This window comes from Triturus cristatus, chromosome 4_1, assembly GCF_964204655.1.
Source record: "Triturus cristatus chromosome 4_1, aTriCri1.1, whole genome shotgun sequence".
In the NCBI taxonomy this organism is placed as follows: Eukaryota; Metazoa; Chordata; class Amphibia; order Caudata; family Salamandridae; genus Triturus; species Triturus cristatus.
Genome location: NC_140585.1, coordinates 687,249,008 through 687,269,675, shown reverse-complemented (window position 1 = coordinate 687,269,675; position 20,668 = coordinate 687,249,008). Strand labels below are relative to the sequence as shown.

Here is a 20,668-nt window from a genome sequence, read left to right as displayed (position 1 = left end):
TTGCCAAAACTCCATTCAAACACTGCCGGCGAAGTGGGATTTATTGCTCACCCCTAATTTTGACTTCTATTTCAGAGACTGCTCCAGAAGGTGTCATTTTTCACTGAGAGGGACCTAATTGGTGTAACTGGTCTCACTCCATTGTGATCAGCCTGAAAAAATGCCCTGATCAACTGAGAATACTGACAATTAATTGGCCCATTACTTTTTCTTGGTGTTTTTGACCTATTCATCTTTAAAAATTCATATCTCTGGTTTCCCTTATTGGACTTTTGTCATTTTGGTGTCAATAAATTGTTCTCTATTGTTACAAAATTGGCAGTGGTATTTTCATTGTATTGTGTTTTGACTTTATAACAGTTTTTCACTGCTAGATGCTTTACACATTTTGCTCAGCTGAACATGTCTGCTCTGTGCCATAGCTACCAGGGAACTGAGATCAGGTTTAAATTACTTCAAACTGTTTTTTTACCTTGACAGGCTTGTGGCCTTGTTACTTCTGTGGACTTCCATCCACCCTGATTAAGAATCTATTTTCTTACAGTTATGATCAACAACAATGAATGTTAGACCTGGCATCCTTGGCGTAGTTTTTCCCTACCTTTTTGTCTTTACACCTCTTGATTTTGCTAACTTTGTATTTACTGGCCTTGGGACTTTGCACACTTTACCACTGCTAACCAGTACTAAACTGCTTGCGCTCTTTCCCTAAACCATGGTAACATTTGCTTATACCCAATTGACATATTTAATTTACTTGTGAGTCCCTAGTAAAGTGCAACTACCTGTGCTAAGGGACTGTAATTGAAAAGTTACTAGTGGGCATGCAGCACGTATTGTGTCACCCACTTAAGTAGCACTTTAAACATGTCTCAGGCCTGCTATTGCAGCCTGTAGGTGTGCAGTTTTAAACTGCCATTTCGACCTGGCAGAACAAACATTTTGCCAGACTCAAACCTTTTGTTTTATTACATATAAGTCACCCCTAGGGTAGGCCCCGGACAGCCCGAGGGCAGGGTGCAGTGTATTTCAAATCTAAACATGTACTTTTATGTTTAACATCTCCTGGTATTGAAAAGCTCTTAGATTTGTTTTTCACTACTGCAAGGCCTAACTCTCCCATAGGATAACATTGGAGGTACGTTATTATATTTTATAAGTGTAGTTTTGTTAGAAATTGGGTTGCTGGATGACAGAGAAATGTACCCTGTCCAAGCAGGAAGCACAGTCCTATCAGGGTAAGTCAGAAGCACACTTTAATTAACCTGTGCTTACCCCCTGATAGGTTAGTACAGAGTCAGGCTTAACTGAAGCAGTCAGGCTTAACTGCAGAGGCAATGTGTAAAGTACTTGTGCAACATTTTAAACAGTAAGACAGTGAAACCACCACAATAGTTTAGAAAAATAGTTCATGATTCTATAAATAAAACAAGACAAAAATCCAATGAGTAGAAGTTGAGATATGATTTTGTAAAGATGAAAGGTAAAAATAGCGCTGAGCAGCAATAAGTGCCTATTGGGGTTATCTGGTTGCGCTTGACTAGAGCAAAGTCAAGCATTCAGACTGACTGCGATGGAGCCTGGACCAGATACAGAAAGCATGCAAGGCCCACTGAACAAAGTACCCTGATCTTGGTTGCAACAGTGAGATGCGGGGTACAGTTATGTGATGCATCAGTGTCGATCCTGCAGTCAAGGTAATGCAGTGATTTTCTCCATGCAACGATGGTGATGGGCCAGTTCTATTCTCACTACAGCGGTGATGCTTTGATTCTGCTTCATGCAGCAGAGGATGCATCGGTTCCACTGGAGGAAACACCTGGATCCACTTCCAATGTATCAGTCACAGGAGCAGGAGGTGAAACTTTGATATTCCTGAGTCTCAAAACAGAAGGCAAGTCAGAATGCCCTTGGAGATCACTCTGCATTCAAGCAAGAGTCCAGTTCCTCCTCAGCAGGGGCGGAGTGTAGCAGGTAGTAGGGCAGCACAGCAGAAAAGCAGTTCACCCAGAGTAGCAGTCCAGCAGAGTGGCAGTCATTGTAGCAGCACAGCAGTACTTCCTCCGGGCAGTTTACAGGTCCAGAAGTGTCTGGTTTTGTGGGGTCAGAGACCTAGTACTTATGCCCAGTTGTGTCTTTGAAGGGGGAGTGACTTCAAAGAGTGGCTTTGAAGTGCAAAGAGGTCCCCCTTGCAAGGGATCTTAGGTACCAAATTGACATGGCAGTATAAACTGCACACACCAGCTCCGCAGTGGCATGCCTGAGAATTTTTTTTAAAGAGCTACTTGTATGGGTGGCAAAATCAGGGCTGCAGGCCCAGTAGTAGAATTTAAGTTACAAGCCCTGGGCACAGGTAGTGCACACTAGAGACTTCTTAGATACATTAAATATACTAATTGTACAACCATGGTTAGGGGAAAAACACATGCACTTTAGCACTGTTTAGCAGTGGTGAGGTGCTCACAGTCCTAAGGCCAACAAAAAGAATACAGCAAAAGTTGAGGTAAGTAGGCAAAAGGTTTTGGGAAGACTACCCTACGGCTGTCAGGACTAACACATTTCTTAATGGCAATAGGTAACCAGTTCATGTTTGATGTTACCGGAATCACAATTTAAAATCCTAACTTATGGTGAAGTTGGATGTTAAATTTCATTTGTGAAATGCCACTTTTAGAAAGTTGGCATTACCTTGCCTTAGCCATTTGGTGCCTGCAGACTGTCTCTGGGTCACACGACTGGGTGTAGGTGACAGTTGGGCATTGGGTATTCCTCTTAGACAGCCACATACAGTGGGGAACATAGGTGTGACTGGATGGGCCATCACTGGCAGGATGGGTGGGAAGAGCTGGGTACAGCTTTACTTACACCTAAATAGGCTGTGTCCTGCCTCCACCCAAAGGGCTGCATAGCCCCTGTAGTTAGTCTGGAGCTAGGGTAGAGGGGGGGCAGAGCACATGTGCACTTCAAAGGCATGCCTCTAGAAACTTCTCCCCACTCCAAAGACACAACTGTATATAAATACTAGACCTCAGATACCAACTCTTCAGTACACTTCTGGACCTGTGGATACTCTGATAGGACGAACTGCTGTGCTCTTTCAATTACTGCTACTCTACTGTCCTGAAGGAACTGCTACCTTGCTGTACTGACCAGCTGCCTGCTGATCTGTTGGTGAGAAGGACTGGACCTGTATCTCTTAAACCCAAAATCAAGAGCGACTACAACAGCTATTTGGCTGGCCTCCTGATTTAAAGCCTTAGGGACATAACAGTCTTCCAACAACCTTGCATCTGCACCTGGATTCTTTCATCTGTGGGACTACCCTGACAAGTGGTGTCACACCAGTCCTGGACCTTTGGAAGTGGGCTTAAGGTGTTCTGGCAGCCTCTGTGGATTTAGCCAAACTAACATATTTCTTCTGCTGTGCTGTGCAAACCTGAACAGAACCGATGCACCTCCACTGCTATGTAGACTGGACCTGTTGCAAAGACCCGCATCTCATCTCTTTGGAAACAATACATCCTCGGCACAAGCCCTTGCATCCCTTGTCGGCAGCAGCCTCAACGATGACACTGGGCTCTGCATCACAGCTCTTTGGAACCAACGCATCACCCCATCTGCATGGTGCATCATCAACACTGAAATTCACATTGCACGCCTTGTCAACAGGATCCTCGACAATGACAAAGCAGGCCCTTGCATCGCAGCCTCCCCACATTACTCCAGATGCACAATGCATCTCTGACGCAGACCCTCACAACGCTACACAAACCAGGATTTAAGGTACTCTGTTCAGTGGGCCTAACTGGGTCCCTGTAGATGAAACGCCCTCCTTCGCAGTCAGCCTGAACTTTTGACTCTGTCCAGTCCAGCATGAGCAGATATCCACAGTTGACACTTTGTTCTTTTCGGCACTACTTTCACAGAAATGTTTACACATTCATATCTCCAGTTCTTCTGATTGAATTTTTTGGCATTGTGGTCCTGTTTTATTTATTAAATTCAGGTCTATGCTTCTAACCTGGTGTGGGATCCTTTTGTGTGGTGTTTTGTTCACTGTTTTACTGTTTGAAATGTTTGAAATTGTGGACGAATACTTTACACATTGTCTCTAAGTTAAGCCTGACTGCTCTGTGCCAAGTTACCAGGGGGAGTGAGCACAGGTTAATTTGGGGTTTGCTTGTGCCTTACCCTGACAAGGATTATTGTTTCCGCTTGACCAGGACTCACACCCCAGTCAACCATTAACCCAATTTCTCACAATGATGAAGGTGGAGACTTGGGTGAAAGCTGTTTCTTTATACTAAGGACAATAGAATGCAGAATAGGGGAGTGAAGTAAGATGTGAATAAAATTGTAAAAAGAGAGGCTACTTAAGACTGGTTGTTGAAGAGTTCTTACTAATAGAGCAGGGTTGCGGTAGGATGATAATTGTAGGGTTTAAGTGGTCAGAAGGTTTTTCAGTAAAGAAGTGGCTATAGTTTTTACAGCATTTGATAAATACATCAATTAGTTGTGATTGGTTAATGAGTTTCATAGGATAGGTGTGTATGCTCTAGTACTGTAGACAAAATGGAAAATCAATAATACATATTCTTTTTATATCAATCTTCAAACATACTACAAAAATGTTTCAAACAAACATAACACAGCACCAATTATTACATTATACTTTACTTCTCGGAACTGTATTATCACTCAGTTGCCAGCGGCAAATGGCCAAATGACATCACTGATGGCATCACTGATGACATCATCTACAAAATCCCCAATGCACGCACTCACACCACATAGAAACTTTCATACACCCATTCCCATTCCTGCACAACCCTTCACAAGCACAGTCATAGACCCATACCAGTGCTTGCACACCCACTCACTGATTAATAGATCTACACACAAATCTACTGACACACCCATAGAGCCACTCATACACCCACTCGCTCAACAATACAGCCACTGGCATATCCACTCATACACCCATACAGCCATTCACACACTGAGTCAGACACCCATAGAGCTACTCACACACATCCTCACTCACCCAGATAGTCAATCACAAAATCACTTACTCACCCATACAGTTACACATACACCAACTTAAATATACTAACACATACTCACGCACCTATACAGTCACTGACACAAGCACACACTCACTCATACAGCCACTCTTACATTCACTCACGCACCCATACAGTCACTCATATACCCCATCACTCACCTATAATGCCTTTCACATACCCAATTACTCAATTATATACCAATGACACATCCTTTCACTCACCCACATAGCCAAACATACACTCACCCATACAGCCCTTCACACACATATACTCAATAACCCATACAGCCACTGACTCACCTACTCACTCATCCATACAGGCAGTCACACCCCCTCACCCACCCACACAGACACTCATACACTCACTAAGACACCTAATCACTCACTTATATAGTCAGTCGTACACCCACTGAATCATCCATGCAGGTACTCATACACCCACTGATTCACCAATGCATCTTGGTGTATATATATATATTTAACACTCATACATGTTTTAAAACACTCACAGTCACTGGATGATGTCATCAGTGATGTCATTTGAGATGTCATCAGTGATGTAATTAGTGATGTAATTAACCACGTAATGTGTAAAATAATATGTGAGGTCATAAGCAGTGGATTGCAGAGGCTCGAGTTAAGGTAAACTCAGCAGATTATACCTGCTGAATTTCAATGGTTTTGCGCAAGAGATATCTGAGCCTAACTGTAATGTCCCTGTAACATTTGGCCAGGTCCGGGGGCATGCCCAAATTATATTGTGGGGGCCCATGGGGCCCCCTGCAGCCCTGGGGACCGCCACCTCCCTGGGGCTTTATTGATGATTTGCGGGGGGCGCGCAGCCCCCCTGCAACCCAGGGGATCACCACTTCCCCAGGGCTCTTATTTTTAAAAAATAAGTGTGCGTGGGGGGCTCGAGTCCCCCCACACGCCCCGGGGACCACCGACTCCCCGGGGCACCAAATATTCAAATTTGGGGGCTGTAACGTAGCCCCAGCCCCGAGGACCACCACCTCCCTGGGGCTTTGCAAACATGGGAGGGGGGCCGCGGGGTCCCCCTCCTGGAGCCCTTGATGGCCCTGGGGACTGCCACCTCCCAAGGGCCTGCTCCTGCAATGTCCCGGGGTGCCCACCCCCAGGACATTGCTGTTTGCTATGGCAGGGCGGGAAAGTTCTGCTTTGCTTCATTGAAACCTGCTCTCGCTTCAATGAAGCAAAGCAGAATTGCTTTTGAGCAAGTTAGCAGCTCCCCTTGCTCAAAAGCAATGCCAGCTCCCGCAGGAGGCGGGGAGCCAGCAGGGACAGTGTGGGCACTGACCATGTCATGAATGGTATATGACATCATCAGCAGTACATTGTGGGGGTGCGAGTTATAGTTAGCTGAACTAACTATAACGCCCCTGAAACCTATGGTTTCTTCAGTGAATATATATATATATGTATATTATCTACTGGCAGTCGCCAGTAGATAGTTATAGTTAGGACCATAGGAAATCTGAAAATTCTATTTTGAATAACTTTGGCGCCGGTTGACGGATCCTTGCAAAATTTTCAAAACTAATGGGGCACTCCGCTCAGCTCCTACCCTGGAAGTCTCGGGGTGATTCGTCAAGCGGGGGCTGAGAAAAAAGGGGGGTCCCAAAACACGTTTTCCCCATGCATTTTCCCATAGGACCTTTAGTCGAAGGTACAGCCCGAACAGCTGAACAGAATTACTTGAAATTTGGCAAAGAGGTAGTCCTCAGGTCAAGGATGTGCCTTTTGCATATATGCTGTCAATCTGTTCAGTAGCTCCTGAGAAAATTGCAGTTAAAAGTATATAAATATCTATAGCCGTGCACCGTGCGCGCACGGTGCCGTGCGCGAACATAATTGTGATTGGTGGTTACATGTCAGTCAACATTCGAATCGGTCGACATCAAGAAGTGTCGTCCGCCATTTTGTGTGTGACAGTGAAAAAGAAAGGTGGAGAACGTGAAAAGGGGGCAGGGTACAGAGTTCCTGACCCCCTAGCTTTTGTTAGGGGGTCCCTGAAGGACCATGAAGGGTGAAAAAAACATTTATTTATTTTTAAATCGTGGGGTGCGCGCACCGTGCACGCACAGTGCGCGCACGGCAGAAAAAAAATCATTAAAAAAATAGAATTAAAAATCAAATTTAAGTGTTTAGATGTTAGGTGGCTCTAAAAAGAGCCGTTGTGTTAATAGAGGGACAGAGGAACAGAAAAATGGCAAAAATGATAGGGTGCTGCACGTGTGCTGCTGTATCTTGCTCTCTATTAGGGGAATGCTGGTGTCCCCATAAGAGAGAAGTGCATTGCACGCATTGCACCGTATATGCACCCTCTTAAACAGAGGATGTATATCCAGAGGAACAGAAGCAGGTGAAGCTGCAGCTGCAGATGAAGTGCTCGACTGAGCTGCTGATGATATGCTCGGCTGAGCTGCTGCGGATGTGCTCGGCTGAGCTGCTGGAGGGTTTTCTCTAGCAGCTTGAGCATAAGCCACAGGATGTACATCTCTAACGTGCCTGATCATAGTGAAGATACTAAAAGAGTATTTCTTTTTAGGATCTCCTCTTGATAAGACACGATCTCAAAGAGTGCAGGTGACTTTTGGAGCATTCACCTTCTTCTTCCCCACTGGAAATGTAAAAAATTGCCAAATAAAAGAGTCTTTCTGCTTCCTCTGTCTCTGTCTCACAAGGGTCTCCTGCTCACTCCCAGAAGATGACTGCTGCTCTGCCATTCTCAAGTACTGGAGTACTGGAAAAGCTGCTCAGCTCCTTCTCCCAGGGAATCAGAAGTACAAAGGAGGGGAGTGGGTGTGGTGTTGGAAGTTTCTGGAACTGAAACTACTATAAACCAATGAATAGTGTTGTTTCTTAATCACATGACCTGAAACTACTATAAACCAATGAAAAGTGTTGTTTCTAAATCACATGACTTGCCGTGCGAGCACTGTGCGCGCACGGTATACGCACACGCACATGTGCGTACGCGCACGGAGCACGCATGCATGCGTGTACGGAGCACGCGCGCATGCACGTACGCGCACGGAGCACGCACGCGTGCGCGTACGGAGAACGCGCGCATGCGCGTACGGAGCACGCACGACGTACGCATGCGCACGTGGAGCACGTACGCATGCGCACACGGAGCACGTATGCATGCTTGCACCGTGCGTGCACCGTGCGCGCACGGACAAAAACCCTTAAAAAAATAAAAAAATTTTTTTTAAATGTTTATAAGTTTATAGAAGATATTAACTATGCTGTTCAAGTCTATTTTAAACCGAACTGCTTACGATTTCTGCGTGTCATGTAAAAACCTCAAAACAATAAAAAGTGACAACAGACCTGTAGTTTTCTGTTTCTCTATAATTGAGCATGATTAAGCGCCGAATTTTGACAAATCTTTTTTTCCCTTCATAAAATAAATTTTGTATTTCATTAGAATTTCATATAAGTTTTTCATGAATTAAAACTTTACAAAATTTACAATATGTAGTATGTTTGCTAATTGCGGCTGCAGCATTAATGACTATATGGGCCTATAATGGGCCACTCTGCCAACAGATCAGATGCTGCTGAATCAATGAACTAACCTCAGGTTTTAAATCATACATACATTTGTACACAAAATGTCCCTTGTCTTTTGTCTCAATAGTCTCTGTCCAACTAAACTGTGTAAATTCCTGCAACAGTCTCTGATAATAAGCTTGTGCTGAGTCTCTGGACTATTGAGTTGGTCTGTCAATCTTGACCCAATCAACCTCTTTGGGAGATATTTTAGATTTAAAAAATGTAGTCACCTGATTATACTATTTAATTACCACTAATGACGGAGCATGTGATATAGGATCCCTCATTGGCTCTTTCTTGGGCCAATCCACAGCTACTTTGCATTCAGCCCACAAGTCACCTGGAACCACAATTTCAAATAAGGTATTCAATCAATCCATAGAACGTTTGATATTTTTACAAACCGATCACCCTGCCTTTACCATTCCACTGGTTTTTCTCTCAATTCCAGAAAAGAACAGTCCTACTCCAAAGTATGTGGGCATACCTCCATCAGGCACTTCTCTCAAGGGAAGCATGTGTAAATCCTCATTCTCCTCTATTCCAGACAGAGGTAGCTCAAATTGGACTTTCCTCTGTTCCTTTGCCCATCTATCTTCCTAACTTTCCAGTTCACTCTATTTTTGAACATAGAAAATTAATTCCTTAATCTGTAATTTAATTACTGACGGTCTCATGTTTGTGAGATGCCTGAAATTAAATATCAAACTGTAACCTCTCGCTAAGGCTTTAGATTCCTGCAAGTCAATTTCATACCTGTGAGCGAATTTAGACAATATTTCATGAGCCTGTCCTGCACATCTAGAAATCTCTTTACACATGAACAATAGCTCATCGTTCCGATAGGCATTTAATTGGGATTTCTAAGCATCATTTAATCTAATTCTAGTTTAGGTCTAGCCATATCTATTGTCTTTTCCCTCGCTCGGGTTTGAGTATTACTTCCACTTGTTCTGGGCAATCTCACTTCCAGTTGGGGTGTATATACCTTTGAACAATTCATAAAGTTCTCCGGAAGTAAGACCAGGTTGTTCTGCAGGGGTATTAAGAATTATCTGTCCACTAAAGGATCGGCTATTTTCATTAGGTGATGAATGCAAGAGAGACATGTCAAAATGTGGCATTCCTATAGGTATCTCTGACATAGGGGTACTGTAGCTAACATTTGGCAGCTCACACATTCTAGACATGAAAAATGGTGACGATCTTTGGGGAAATTGCCTAGTTGGGTCAAACCCTATCTGATTTAATGTAGGGTCGGCACTCACAGCACATGGGGTATTCCCTTGTGTAGAATCATACAGTTTGGTCTTATTGTCGAGACCACTGGGTCACTAGCGGAAGTACTCTTTACAGTAGGAACAGTCAAAGTATGTGTAGTATTTCCTGCCAATGCAGGTTTATATAATGGAACCACAGGATAAGTGGTAACAGAAACGGTCAATTTATTTGAAGGAGCATTCAGACCAAGTGAATTTGAAGTGGTAGTCATTTCTGAACCCTCTCCCATCAAATTAGAATTTATATATACTGGTGCCATTGACACATCAAAAGTCTCACCAATAGGTACATTACTCACTCCTCCAGTTTGGGTCACATTATATGGAGGTAGACGGTTTAACTAAATCTGGTTATAAAATCCTCATTTGAATCACTATCACTGTACTCAGCTACATTCTCTGTGTCATCTGTCCCTTTCTCCTTTTTCTTGTCCTTTATTTTTACCTTTCCCCTCTTCCTCATTAATTAGAGTTGGGCATACTCTAGCTCCCTCAATTATGGCACTTTTCCATGTTTTCTATTCTGCATCCAATCTAGCATCTGCACAAATGTGTATGGCTTTCTTGACCCTTCCTTGAAATCTCTCTCTCTCTGCCCTAGATGAGATTCATGTTCCCAGTCATATTGTGTAGGTCTAGGAAGATGTTTTCATGCCATACAGAATTCTCCTTAAATGCTCAATAATTCTCAAATTCAATGTGCCATTATGAGAAAATATCAAAGGACCATCTTTCTCAGTGAACTTATGCAATTGTTCGAGCCAAATACATGTGTGAAGACCCACGTCTATTGCCTTCATATCACCTGGCATACTTTCAGGTGGTTTTTTTTTTATCAAAAAAAGATTCCTTTCTGTGTATTACTCTTTTAGTTGGTGACCATGAGGCCTACACATTTAGATCAATAACCTTTGATTTTTGACTGTGACACTGGACAAATATTATTACTCCAGACTAGAATATACTTTTTGTTACTCTCAAAATTTATTTTTCATAGGAAAACACTTATGTTCAATAAAATCATATTTTAAAATTGCATTCAATATATACTCTGATTGGGTGCTCTGGTACAGTCTTATATATGCTATCTAACAATTCCGTATTACGGTATCTATCTCAGAGTCACACACACTTCAAATCATGTACTTTCAAAATTGCAAATTAAATACTACACAAATACATTTCATATGCTTTAAAAAGTCCCACTGTCGACGCGTTTCGGTGCATAGGTTACAATAGTAGCACCTTCCTCAGGACGGACAAGAATTTAAAACCAAAGTTTTGTTCTTCTTTCTAAAAAAGAGAATGCATATAATTAATACCATTTCCCTATGGAGAGTTGATTCTAGTTCTGGGCTATGCTGTTAGTGTCACTTATACATATTGTCTGCCCTTACTTTAAGTGTAGGGGTTGAAGTCCTTCTGTGGGTGTTCAGGACGACTTTATCACCTCTCAACTTTTGTGATTTTAGACCACTTGCATCATAGTCAGTGGAGTCATAGAATTCTACAAAAAGAGCATGGAGTTATTTCACCATACTTTTTGAGCCTATTAGCCTATTCTCATGCTGTTAAGCAAAACACTTACTTTTAAAAAGTCACGTTGACACATGTTCAATGGTGTCTTAAAGCAGGTACGTCTTTCGATATGCACCGCCTGTATTCAATTGTTTAGCTGTGCCTGTAAGGTACATAGATAATGCTATATACTTCAAATAATGATGTCATGGCACTGGTGTTTATTCTCAACAAATACATCCATATACCTACCAATAGGTTTTTCGCCTAATGTTTAAGTTCAGGCTGTCCTTCCCTGCACCTTTTCAAGTGGTGTCCTGATACCTGTACCGGAATAACATGACGTTCAATTTAAGTGTACAGTTATCCATAGATCATGGCTTTAGACATCTACCTATCCCCTACTCCTTCTAAATTAGAAAGGGGTTCAGTACATACCAGTTAGAGCCTGCAATATCTTGTGGCAGCCTGAATCTTGACAACGCTGTCTTCTTTTCTTTAAGCGCTGTCAGCCACACTGTAGGTTTTCTTGGGGGTGTTTTTACTTTTACTCCCAACCTGTGTATTAAAAGTCATATTGGAGGAGGTTTTATTTAGATCCTCGCATAGAAGAATCTTCTTATCGCATTCCCCAGATTTTGCCAAATTTGCTAATTACAAGTATGTCCTCTACTCTCATTGTCACTCATGCTGTTTTAAAGCAGTGCTGAGGTGTACTTTAATATTTCTTTATCAGAGGTAACTAACAGAAACCGTGCCCTGTTCGCTTTGCAGTGCTACAGCGTTAAAAGCGATTGTCACAAGCAGCCCCTCCCTAGAGCACTTGCTTAATGACCCTCCCTAGAGCACTTGCTTAATGCAAGCTGATAGACTAAGGTCTTCAGAAAAGGAGTACCACAACTTTCCCCCTTTCCTAGGATTTCAGTCTTGGAATCCTGCATAGGAGAAAAGATTCTCTCCCTCACTCTACATACATTCGAGTGCCCAATGCTTACTCAAGTCTTCTATCCATCTAGTTTGCACCAAAGCGGTCCTTACCTTTAAAAATCGGCGAGCCTGCTAGTCACAACGTCCTGCTTCCACCGCAACTGGTGAATGCAGTCGTTTGTGCAGGCTTTAAATACCCCTAGGCATACTTAATTGGATGCCTATTACCTGCCAAATTGGTATTTAACATTCAATTAAGGTAGCCGTCTATCGGCGCCATTTTAGTAGTTTTTTGCATCAATCCTTTAAGGACTACAGGTCCATGGGTTCAATCCCGGGTCCTCCTGCTTGCCGAATTTTAAGCTGGTGACTATTATTATTTCTGATTTGTTTATAACACTGTCCCCTTTTCTTTTAATATTGTAAACTTCCTCCTGGGCACACCGGTTTGTTCAGACCGATTTTCGATCGTTTTCGGCCGCCATTTTGGTAGTTTTTAAGTCTTATTTGCGAACTACAGAACCCGTGGTTCTGTAGTTCGCAAATAAGACTTAAAAACTACCAAAATGGCGGCCGAAAACGATCGAAAATCGGTCTGAACAAACCGGTGTGCCCAGGAGGAAGTTTACAATATTAAAAGAAAAGGGGACAGTGTTATAAACAAATCAGAAATAATAATAGTCACCAGCTTAAAATTCGGCAAGCAGGAGGACCCGGGATTGAACCCATGGACCTGTAGTCCTTAAAGGATTGATGCAAAAAACTACTAAAATGGCGCCGATAGACGGCTACCTTAATTGAATGTTAAATACCAATTTGGCAGGTAATAGGCATCCAATTAAGTATGCCTAGGGGTATTTAAAGCCTGCACAAACGACTGCATTCACCAGTTGCGGTGGAAGCAGGACGTTGTGACTAGCAGGCTCGCCGATTTTTAAAGGTAAGGACCGCTTTGGTGCAAACTAGATGGATAGAAGACTTGAGTAAGCATTGGGCACTCGAATGTATGTAGAGTGAGGGAGAGAATCTTTTCTCCTATGCAGGATTCCAAGACTGAAATCCTAGGAAAGGGGGAAAGTTGTGGTACTCCTTTTCTGAAGACCTTAGTCTATCAGCTTGCATTAAGCAAGTGCTCTAGGGAGGGTCATTAAGCAAGTGCTCTAGGGAGGGGCTGCTTGTGACAATCGCTTTTAACGCTGTAGCACTGCAAAGCGAACAGGGCACGGTTTCTGTTAGTTACCTCTGATAAAGAAATATTAAAGTACACCTCAGCACTGCTTTAAAACAGCATGAGTGACAATGAGAGTAGAGGACATACTTGTAATTAGCAAATTTGGCAAAATCTGGGGAATGCGATAAGAAGATTCTTCTATGCGAGGATCTAAATAAAACCTCCTCCAATATGACTTTTAATACACAGGTTGGGAGTAAAAGTAAAAACACCCCCAAGAAAACCTACAGTGTGGCTGACAGCGCTTAAAGAAAAGAAGACAGCGTTGTCAAGATTCAGGCTGCCACAAGATATTGCAGGCTCTAACTGGTATGTACTGAACCCCTTTCTAATTTAGAAGGAGTAGGGGATAGGTAGATGTCTAAAGCCATGATCTATGGATAACTGTACACTTAAATTGAACGTCATGTTATTCCGGTACAGGTATCAGGACACCACTTGAAAAGGTGCAGGGAAGGACAGCCTGAACTTAAACATTAGGCGAAAAACCTATTGGTAGGTATATGGATGTATTTGTTGAGAATAAACACCAGTGCCATGACATCATTATTTGAAGTATATAGCATTATCTATGTACCTTACAGGCACAGCTAAACAATTGAATACAGGCGGTGCATATCGAAAGACGTACCTGCTTTAAGACACCATTGAACATGTGTCAACGTGACTTTTTAAAAGTAAGTGTTTTGCTTAACAGCATGAGAATAGGCTAATAGGCTCAAAAAGTATGGTGAAATAACTCCATGCTCTTTTTGTAGAATTCTATGACTCCACTGACTATGATGCAAGTGGTCTAAAATCACAAAAGTTGAGAGGTGATAAAGTCGTCCTGAACACCCACAGAAGGACTTCAACCCCTACACTTAAAGTAAGGGCAGACAATATGTATAAGTGACACTAACAGCATAGCCCAGAACTAGAATCAACTCTCCATAGGGAAATGGTATTAATTATATGCATTCTCTTTTTTAGAAAGAAGAACAAAACTTTGGTTTTAAATTCTTGTCCGTCCTGAGGAAGGTGCTACTATTGTAACCTATGCACCGAAACGCGTCGACAGTGGGACTTTTTAAAGCATATGAAATGTATTTGTGTAGTATTTAATTTGCAATTTTGAAAGTACATGATTTGAAGTGTGTGTGACTCTGAGATAGATACCGTAATACGGAATTGTTAGATAGCATATATAAGACTGTACCAGAGCACCCAATCAGAGTATATATTGAATGCAATTTTAAAATATGATTTTATTGAACATAAGTGTTTTCCTATGAAAAATAAATTTTGAGAGTAACAAAAAGTATATTCTAGTCTGGAGTAATAATATTTGTCCAGTGTCACAGTCAAAAATCAAAGGTTATTGATCTAAATGTGTAGGCCTCATGGTCACCAACTAAAAGAGTAATACACAGAAAGGAATCTTTTTTTGATAAATATCTGACACCCAGTCCTTTCTGGTCCCTGGGAAACTCTCTTTTTTGAGATTATACTTTCAGGTGGTGCCTCTTTCTCCTTTCTCACATGTACAGTCACATCTCTCCTCATTAGTGTTTGTAGTGCTTTTAAGAATTTTAATTTCAATCAAAAATATGCAAAGGACTTTTCGTGTAAACCAAGGAATCATTTTTCACTCACAATTCTCTGTTCAGCAATCATGGCCAATACCAGTCTGGCTCGCTATGACGTGTCTAATCAATACCAGCACGGCTCTACACTTACCAACCAATACCAGCGAAGCACAGTGTTACATCAATCTCAATACTTGCAGCGGCTCACCCTCCTTTGCAATTTTCTCACAAGCGCGTTCTCTCAGCAATTTATAGGCCTGGGCAATAAACTCCGCTCCGCTGCCGAAGTTTGCAGAGATTTGTCACGTTCCATTAAAACCACAGAATTCAGGCAAAAACTCAGTTCCACGTAGCAGAGTCAGTTACTAAACTGCACCCATAAATGCTTTCATAGAGCAACTTTAAATGCTAACAAGCATTTAACCAATTCACAAAAGTGAACTTTGAAAATGACAAACATCAGGCAATGAGAGAGGTGATGAAATTGGGGTCCCCGCTAACCTAGGGGGAGGACCAAGCAGATGCCTTGAACACAAAGAGCATATCATGCTGAATGATTCAGTGGTGGTCCCATCCTCTTAGGACCACCCCAAGCACAGTTATGGGCAAAAATACAATCCCAACCAAAGGCCCTGCAAAGCATTATGGGATGAGATTAGCAGTGGGCAGTGAATATTATAGTATCCAATATCAAAATAATTCTACAAAGAGCTGCAGTTCAACTAGTCGTTACTAGGTGTCCCTCACGAGTCAAATGCAAAAGCATTGAAATTATTACATCAAGCTGCAGTTCAACTAGTCGTTGTTAGGTGTCCCTCAAGTCAAATGCTTTTGCTTTTGACTCATGAGGGACACCTAGTAGCGGCTAGTGGAACTGCAGCTTCATGAAAGGGTTTCAATGCTTTTGCATTTGTTTTGTGAGGGACACCTAATAATGACTAGTGGAACTGCAGCTTGATGTAATAATTTCAATTATGCCACGATGAACCTGATAACCACTTCAACTTCTCTGCATTAAGCACCACATTCACGCATCAACTTAAAACATCTTCGGAGAACACTACATAATCACTACAAAAATGCAAGCTAAGCATTATCAATTGCAATGCGCATTCCTATTATCAGTCACACCAAGCTGCTACAGTTTGTTCTGGAACCGCTGGAAATCGATCAATCCTTTGAGTGAACTATGGGATTTAGGTAGGGGTTTGGGCTGGGCTCGGGCAATTTCTGAATGGGCCCCCCTAAACTCCCTCACCACAATGACAAACCCTCCGATGTGGTACCATTTTGCTCCAGCACCCTGGGCCAAGTCTCTTACCACTTGTCCTTCAATGGACCTTTTCTTCGCTGTCTGAGACATGATGGAAGTTAACATTAATTTCAATCAATCTTAAATTAACAGTCTAACCCATTTGGCTACATAATTAGGACAAGGAATCAGTGACTATAGTTAGGAAGGTTTATTACAAGATAGCAGTCAAGTTAAGGTACATAAATCTCAGCACCTTGCTGTAAAGGTACAGAATACACATCGGTAAACTCAACCTCCTAAAGATGTTTAGGCGTGCCGGTATAAGACAAACAAGAAGTTTAGTCACAGCAATACAAAAGATCAATAACAAGGTCTGGTGCTCATAGAATACTTTCTGGTTCTCTTTTCTATAATTGAGTAACTCTAAAATCATCTAAGTAAAGTCCAAACTAATAGGATTGTTTAATAATCCGAAAGAGTCTCAAAGTCAGAGAAATACAGAAAAACTGGAAAATATGAAGAAACTGCAGGAAGGTGTCAGCATCTCAGAAGCTCGGTCAAGAGCTACACTGAGCAGAGAATCAAAAGGAAAGTGAAGAGGTCTTAACCTCTCAAAGTCCAAGGGAAAGAGTTTTGTATGTCTGAGCATCCAGGTATCTGAGTTTAGACACTGTGAACACTTGATTTTGACACAAGAGTCTCCTGAGCAACACCCCTCTGTTCACATCATCATGGGTTGCCCCACACCAAACATGGAAATAACTTCATCCTTTTTCACCTAAACTACATAACAATAATGCTGAATTGGATCCTTCAGTTAAAGCACTGGCTCTCCATGCTCTTCCTCAAGATCTTCTTATCAGGCTCTCTCTCTATTGCTAGTAAAGTGTTGTATCTATTCTCAAACTAACAAACCGTGTGAATTGCACCTGCAAGGAAAAAGTCATGCAAGTAGAAAAAGGAAATCAATATCTTAGGCAAAATAAAAAACAGGCCTTGTCAGGACAGCTTTAATGTATTAAATCAATGATGCAATTTAATATGCATATGCAATTTTAACCACAAATGAATTTAAAATGTCATTAAATGTATAATGCATTTGGCATACAGTTAAATCTTGAATGTGTATGTAGATGTATGACTAAGAACTACATTTAAATGCACTATATGAGACATTAGTGCACACATTACATAAATCATTTTTGTTTCTAAATATATGTTTAATAGGTAAGAATGGTTTATTCATCATGTCTCCAAAGAGTATAGCTTTTAATACTGTTAAGGCACAGAATGTATGAATGAATTCTCTAATTCTACAGTGACTTTACTAATGATGTCAAGTGCAACACTTTACATGCTAAGTGCACGTTTACGGGTGGATCCAAGGTTTTGCTGGTCCACTTGATATCAACAATACATATTTTAGGGTACAGAGTCACATGTCACAATGCATGTGACTAGTCATTTTTGTTAGATTCAAGGTGCATTACATGGCAGTACATTATACTACTCATTTTTGTAGCCAAAATGAAAAAGTATTGTATTGAGCTTGTGCGGTACCTCCACATTTAACATACGGGATATTGGTTTTTTATCATCCAAGCATTACATCCTGGTACAGTAATGTATACTGCCTGTGTGAATCCATTTCTAAATTAATTAACGTGGATTGGTACAATAAATATATATATTTACCAACTATCCAAGTCAAACACCACTTTCCATACCTGATAAACTGGCATTTACATAATCTGAGAAATCATTCAAAATAAATGCAAAAGGCATGAAGTGACATGTTTAGTGTGATACAAAACTCAGCCAGGCCGGGTTGCTTATTGGACTATTGCATCTAATTACGGGAACTGTTTTTGTCTTGATCACCACAGGACAGAATTCCAGCAGTTGTTCTCAGCCTGTTACCATACTTATATTGTCAGTGCTAATGAGATGGGTAACAATAAACATCAGTTTTACAGCTCCAAACCACTCACTGGTAATTTGCTCCTTATACAGATGCACATTGTTATGTTACTTTACTCTAATAGTACTTCTCAAAAGAAGAGAAAGAGGGTGTTGACTAATCTCCGATTGCACAACAAAGCAAGTTTAATATTGACAAACTGAGATTTAGTAACGCAAATAAAAAAATATGAAGCTCTTATTACTCACGGATCATTGGACCTCGGTATAAGTGTGCCTAGCTCCTTGATTCTGTAGTTGATATTATATCTTCTTCTTCTTTCAACTATAAAGACAAAACAGTATTGACTATTTCTTTTCAGGTCCACTGAAGAACAAATTAAACTGATCATTGATGATTGTAGATGAAATCAAATAGAGTCTGTGGATCTGATTCACAAAGGGCTCGTGGCGGAGGCCCTACAGTCATGGGGAAGTCATGAGGAAGTCTCTGCACTCCGGGTGGAATCTCCACAATGAGAATTCTCATTGCAGAGATCCTGCCTGAGTGCGGAGACTTCACCACGACTGCAGGGCCTCTGCAACAGGTGCGGAGGCCCTTTATGTTTAGGGCTACCTCTCTCTTGTAGTGGTTTATTTGGTATACCTGACCTGGCGATTTCTTCTGAAAGTATATTTCATGTTTTGTCACACTGGAAACAATTCTCTCTCTCCATCCCAACTATCATGGATCATCTCTTAATTTTAACCAGCTGGACCTTTCACTCCCTAGAGGTGTGAGCAGTAACCTCCTTCAGAAAGTGTTATTTTACCAAAGATGAAGCCTGCATTAATGCACAACAGTATGTACCTGTCTCTGCTGCATCGACAACCATAAATCACACCACACCAAATTTAGAGTCATTCATGAATCAGATTGACAGCACTTCAAGCGAAGCTCAGGTGGAAGAAACAGATATGCCATCGTTATTGTCTGACTATGATTGCCTTAAGAGCATATCTGCCAAATGTATTTTAATCTTACATGTGAATTACAACTGGAGCATGTCCCAGGGCTCTGGCCATTTAGAATATAGGAATGTCTGACATTCACTGTGCATAATGTTATTGCAGGGCTAGAGTTCTTAACTAAAGTAAAAATCTGCAAGAAATTGAAGATGAATGAAATACAGAGAGAAAGAAAAGGTGTGTATTTGTTAAGTCATCATGACACTATTATGAGAACATGTTTGTAAGTCTCAGGGCAATCAGAATTTACTGGGCTCAAACTGTAGTACTGTGAGCCTTTAACCACTTGTGTTCTGGGGATTTACCATATCATTGGACCCAAAGCCCATCCTTTCATCTCTTGATCCTCATAGTAACAAAGTCAAGCAATTCAGGGCTTATTCAGGAAGGTACTCTGGGATACAAGCTCAGAACTCATTGAAACATATAATGGTGATCAACTCATAGCCCAGCTGTCCAGCAGAGCATTTAGTAACGAAGTACTTCAATCAAGGTGCATAGCTAACTACCAAACATGCAATGTAATGACAAACCTAATCTGTGTGGTAATACCCTAATGGCTTAATGCATGCTGTTTATTAATCCCAGGCTCCTTTTCAATATTAGGGTATACAAAGATGCATCTATGAGACCCCCAGGCTCTGGGGGACATTTTGCTTTTACTTCCTCCAGGCAGAGGCAATAGGCTAAGCAGAGCTTCTAACTTCTAACAACAACCCCAATTAAAAGGCTTCTTTTGTACTATGCAGTCTTGGTTGTGCGCAGAACCTTGGGTTGTTTGATGCACACGCCTTTTTTGGGATGCATTGAAAGAGGGGGAAGAGAAAGAGGTTTTCTATGTGGTTGTATGAACGCTTACACATTTTCCTTGCTGAAGCGGTGGTCTCTGCTCTGGCCCACTGATCTTCTCCCCTGTCAACCATCAGCACGGTTATGCTGTAGTATGTGTGAATGTATTGGATGAGAAGATGCAGCACAGGCAAAGGTAGCAAGAGCTACAATCACTTATTCCCACTGGGTGGGAGGGAATTCTTCTTCATGGGCCCAATGTTCGAATCCTCCACCCAAATAAGTGAAAATATGATGCTCATTTTCAGTGGTGAGCCTCTTGATGAGCTGAACTGCTGAGTATGGTTATCCGTCTGTCCATGAAGGAGCTGGAGAGCAGGGTCCGCTCTTGCATTACGAAGGTCCAGGAATTGGAGGCCCAGGCGGAGGAACCTGAGGAGCACTTGCACCCTAATAATCTTCACATAGGAGGATTTCTGGGCAGAGCAGAAGGTGACAACCAAATGCAGCTTTTTGAGACCTGGC

The 20,668-nt window shown here is 41.7% G+C and overlaps 1 protein-coding gene across 2 annotated transcripts in view; it reads right to left on the bottom strand.

Annotated features, from left to right (window-relative positions):
- The window catches only part of TFEC (transcription factor EC), a 331,120-nt gene that overhangs the window by 31,698 nt on the left and 278,754 nt on the right, over window positions 1-20,668 (bottom strand). For both annotated transcript variants that reach the window (XM_085650598.1, XM_085650599.1), the window contains exon 6: window positions 18,596-18,671. In XM_085650598.1, the coding sequence (XP_085506724.1) occupies window positions 18,596-18,671 (76 nt within the window). The remainder of the gene's footprint in view (window positions 1-18,595; window positions 18,672-20,668) is intronic.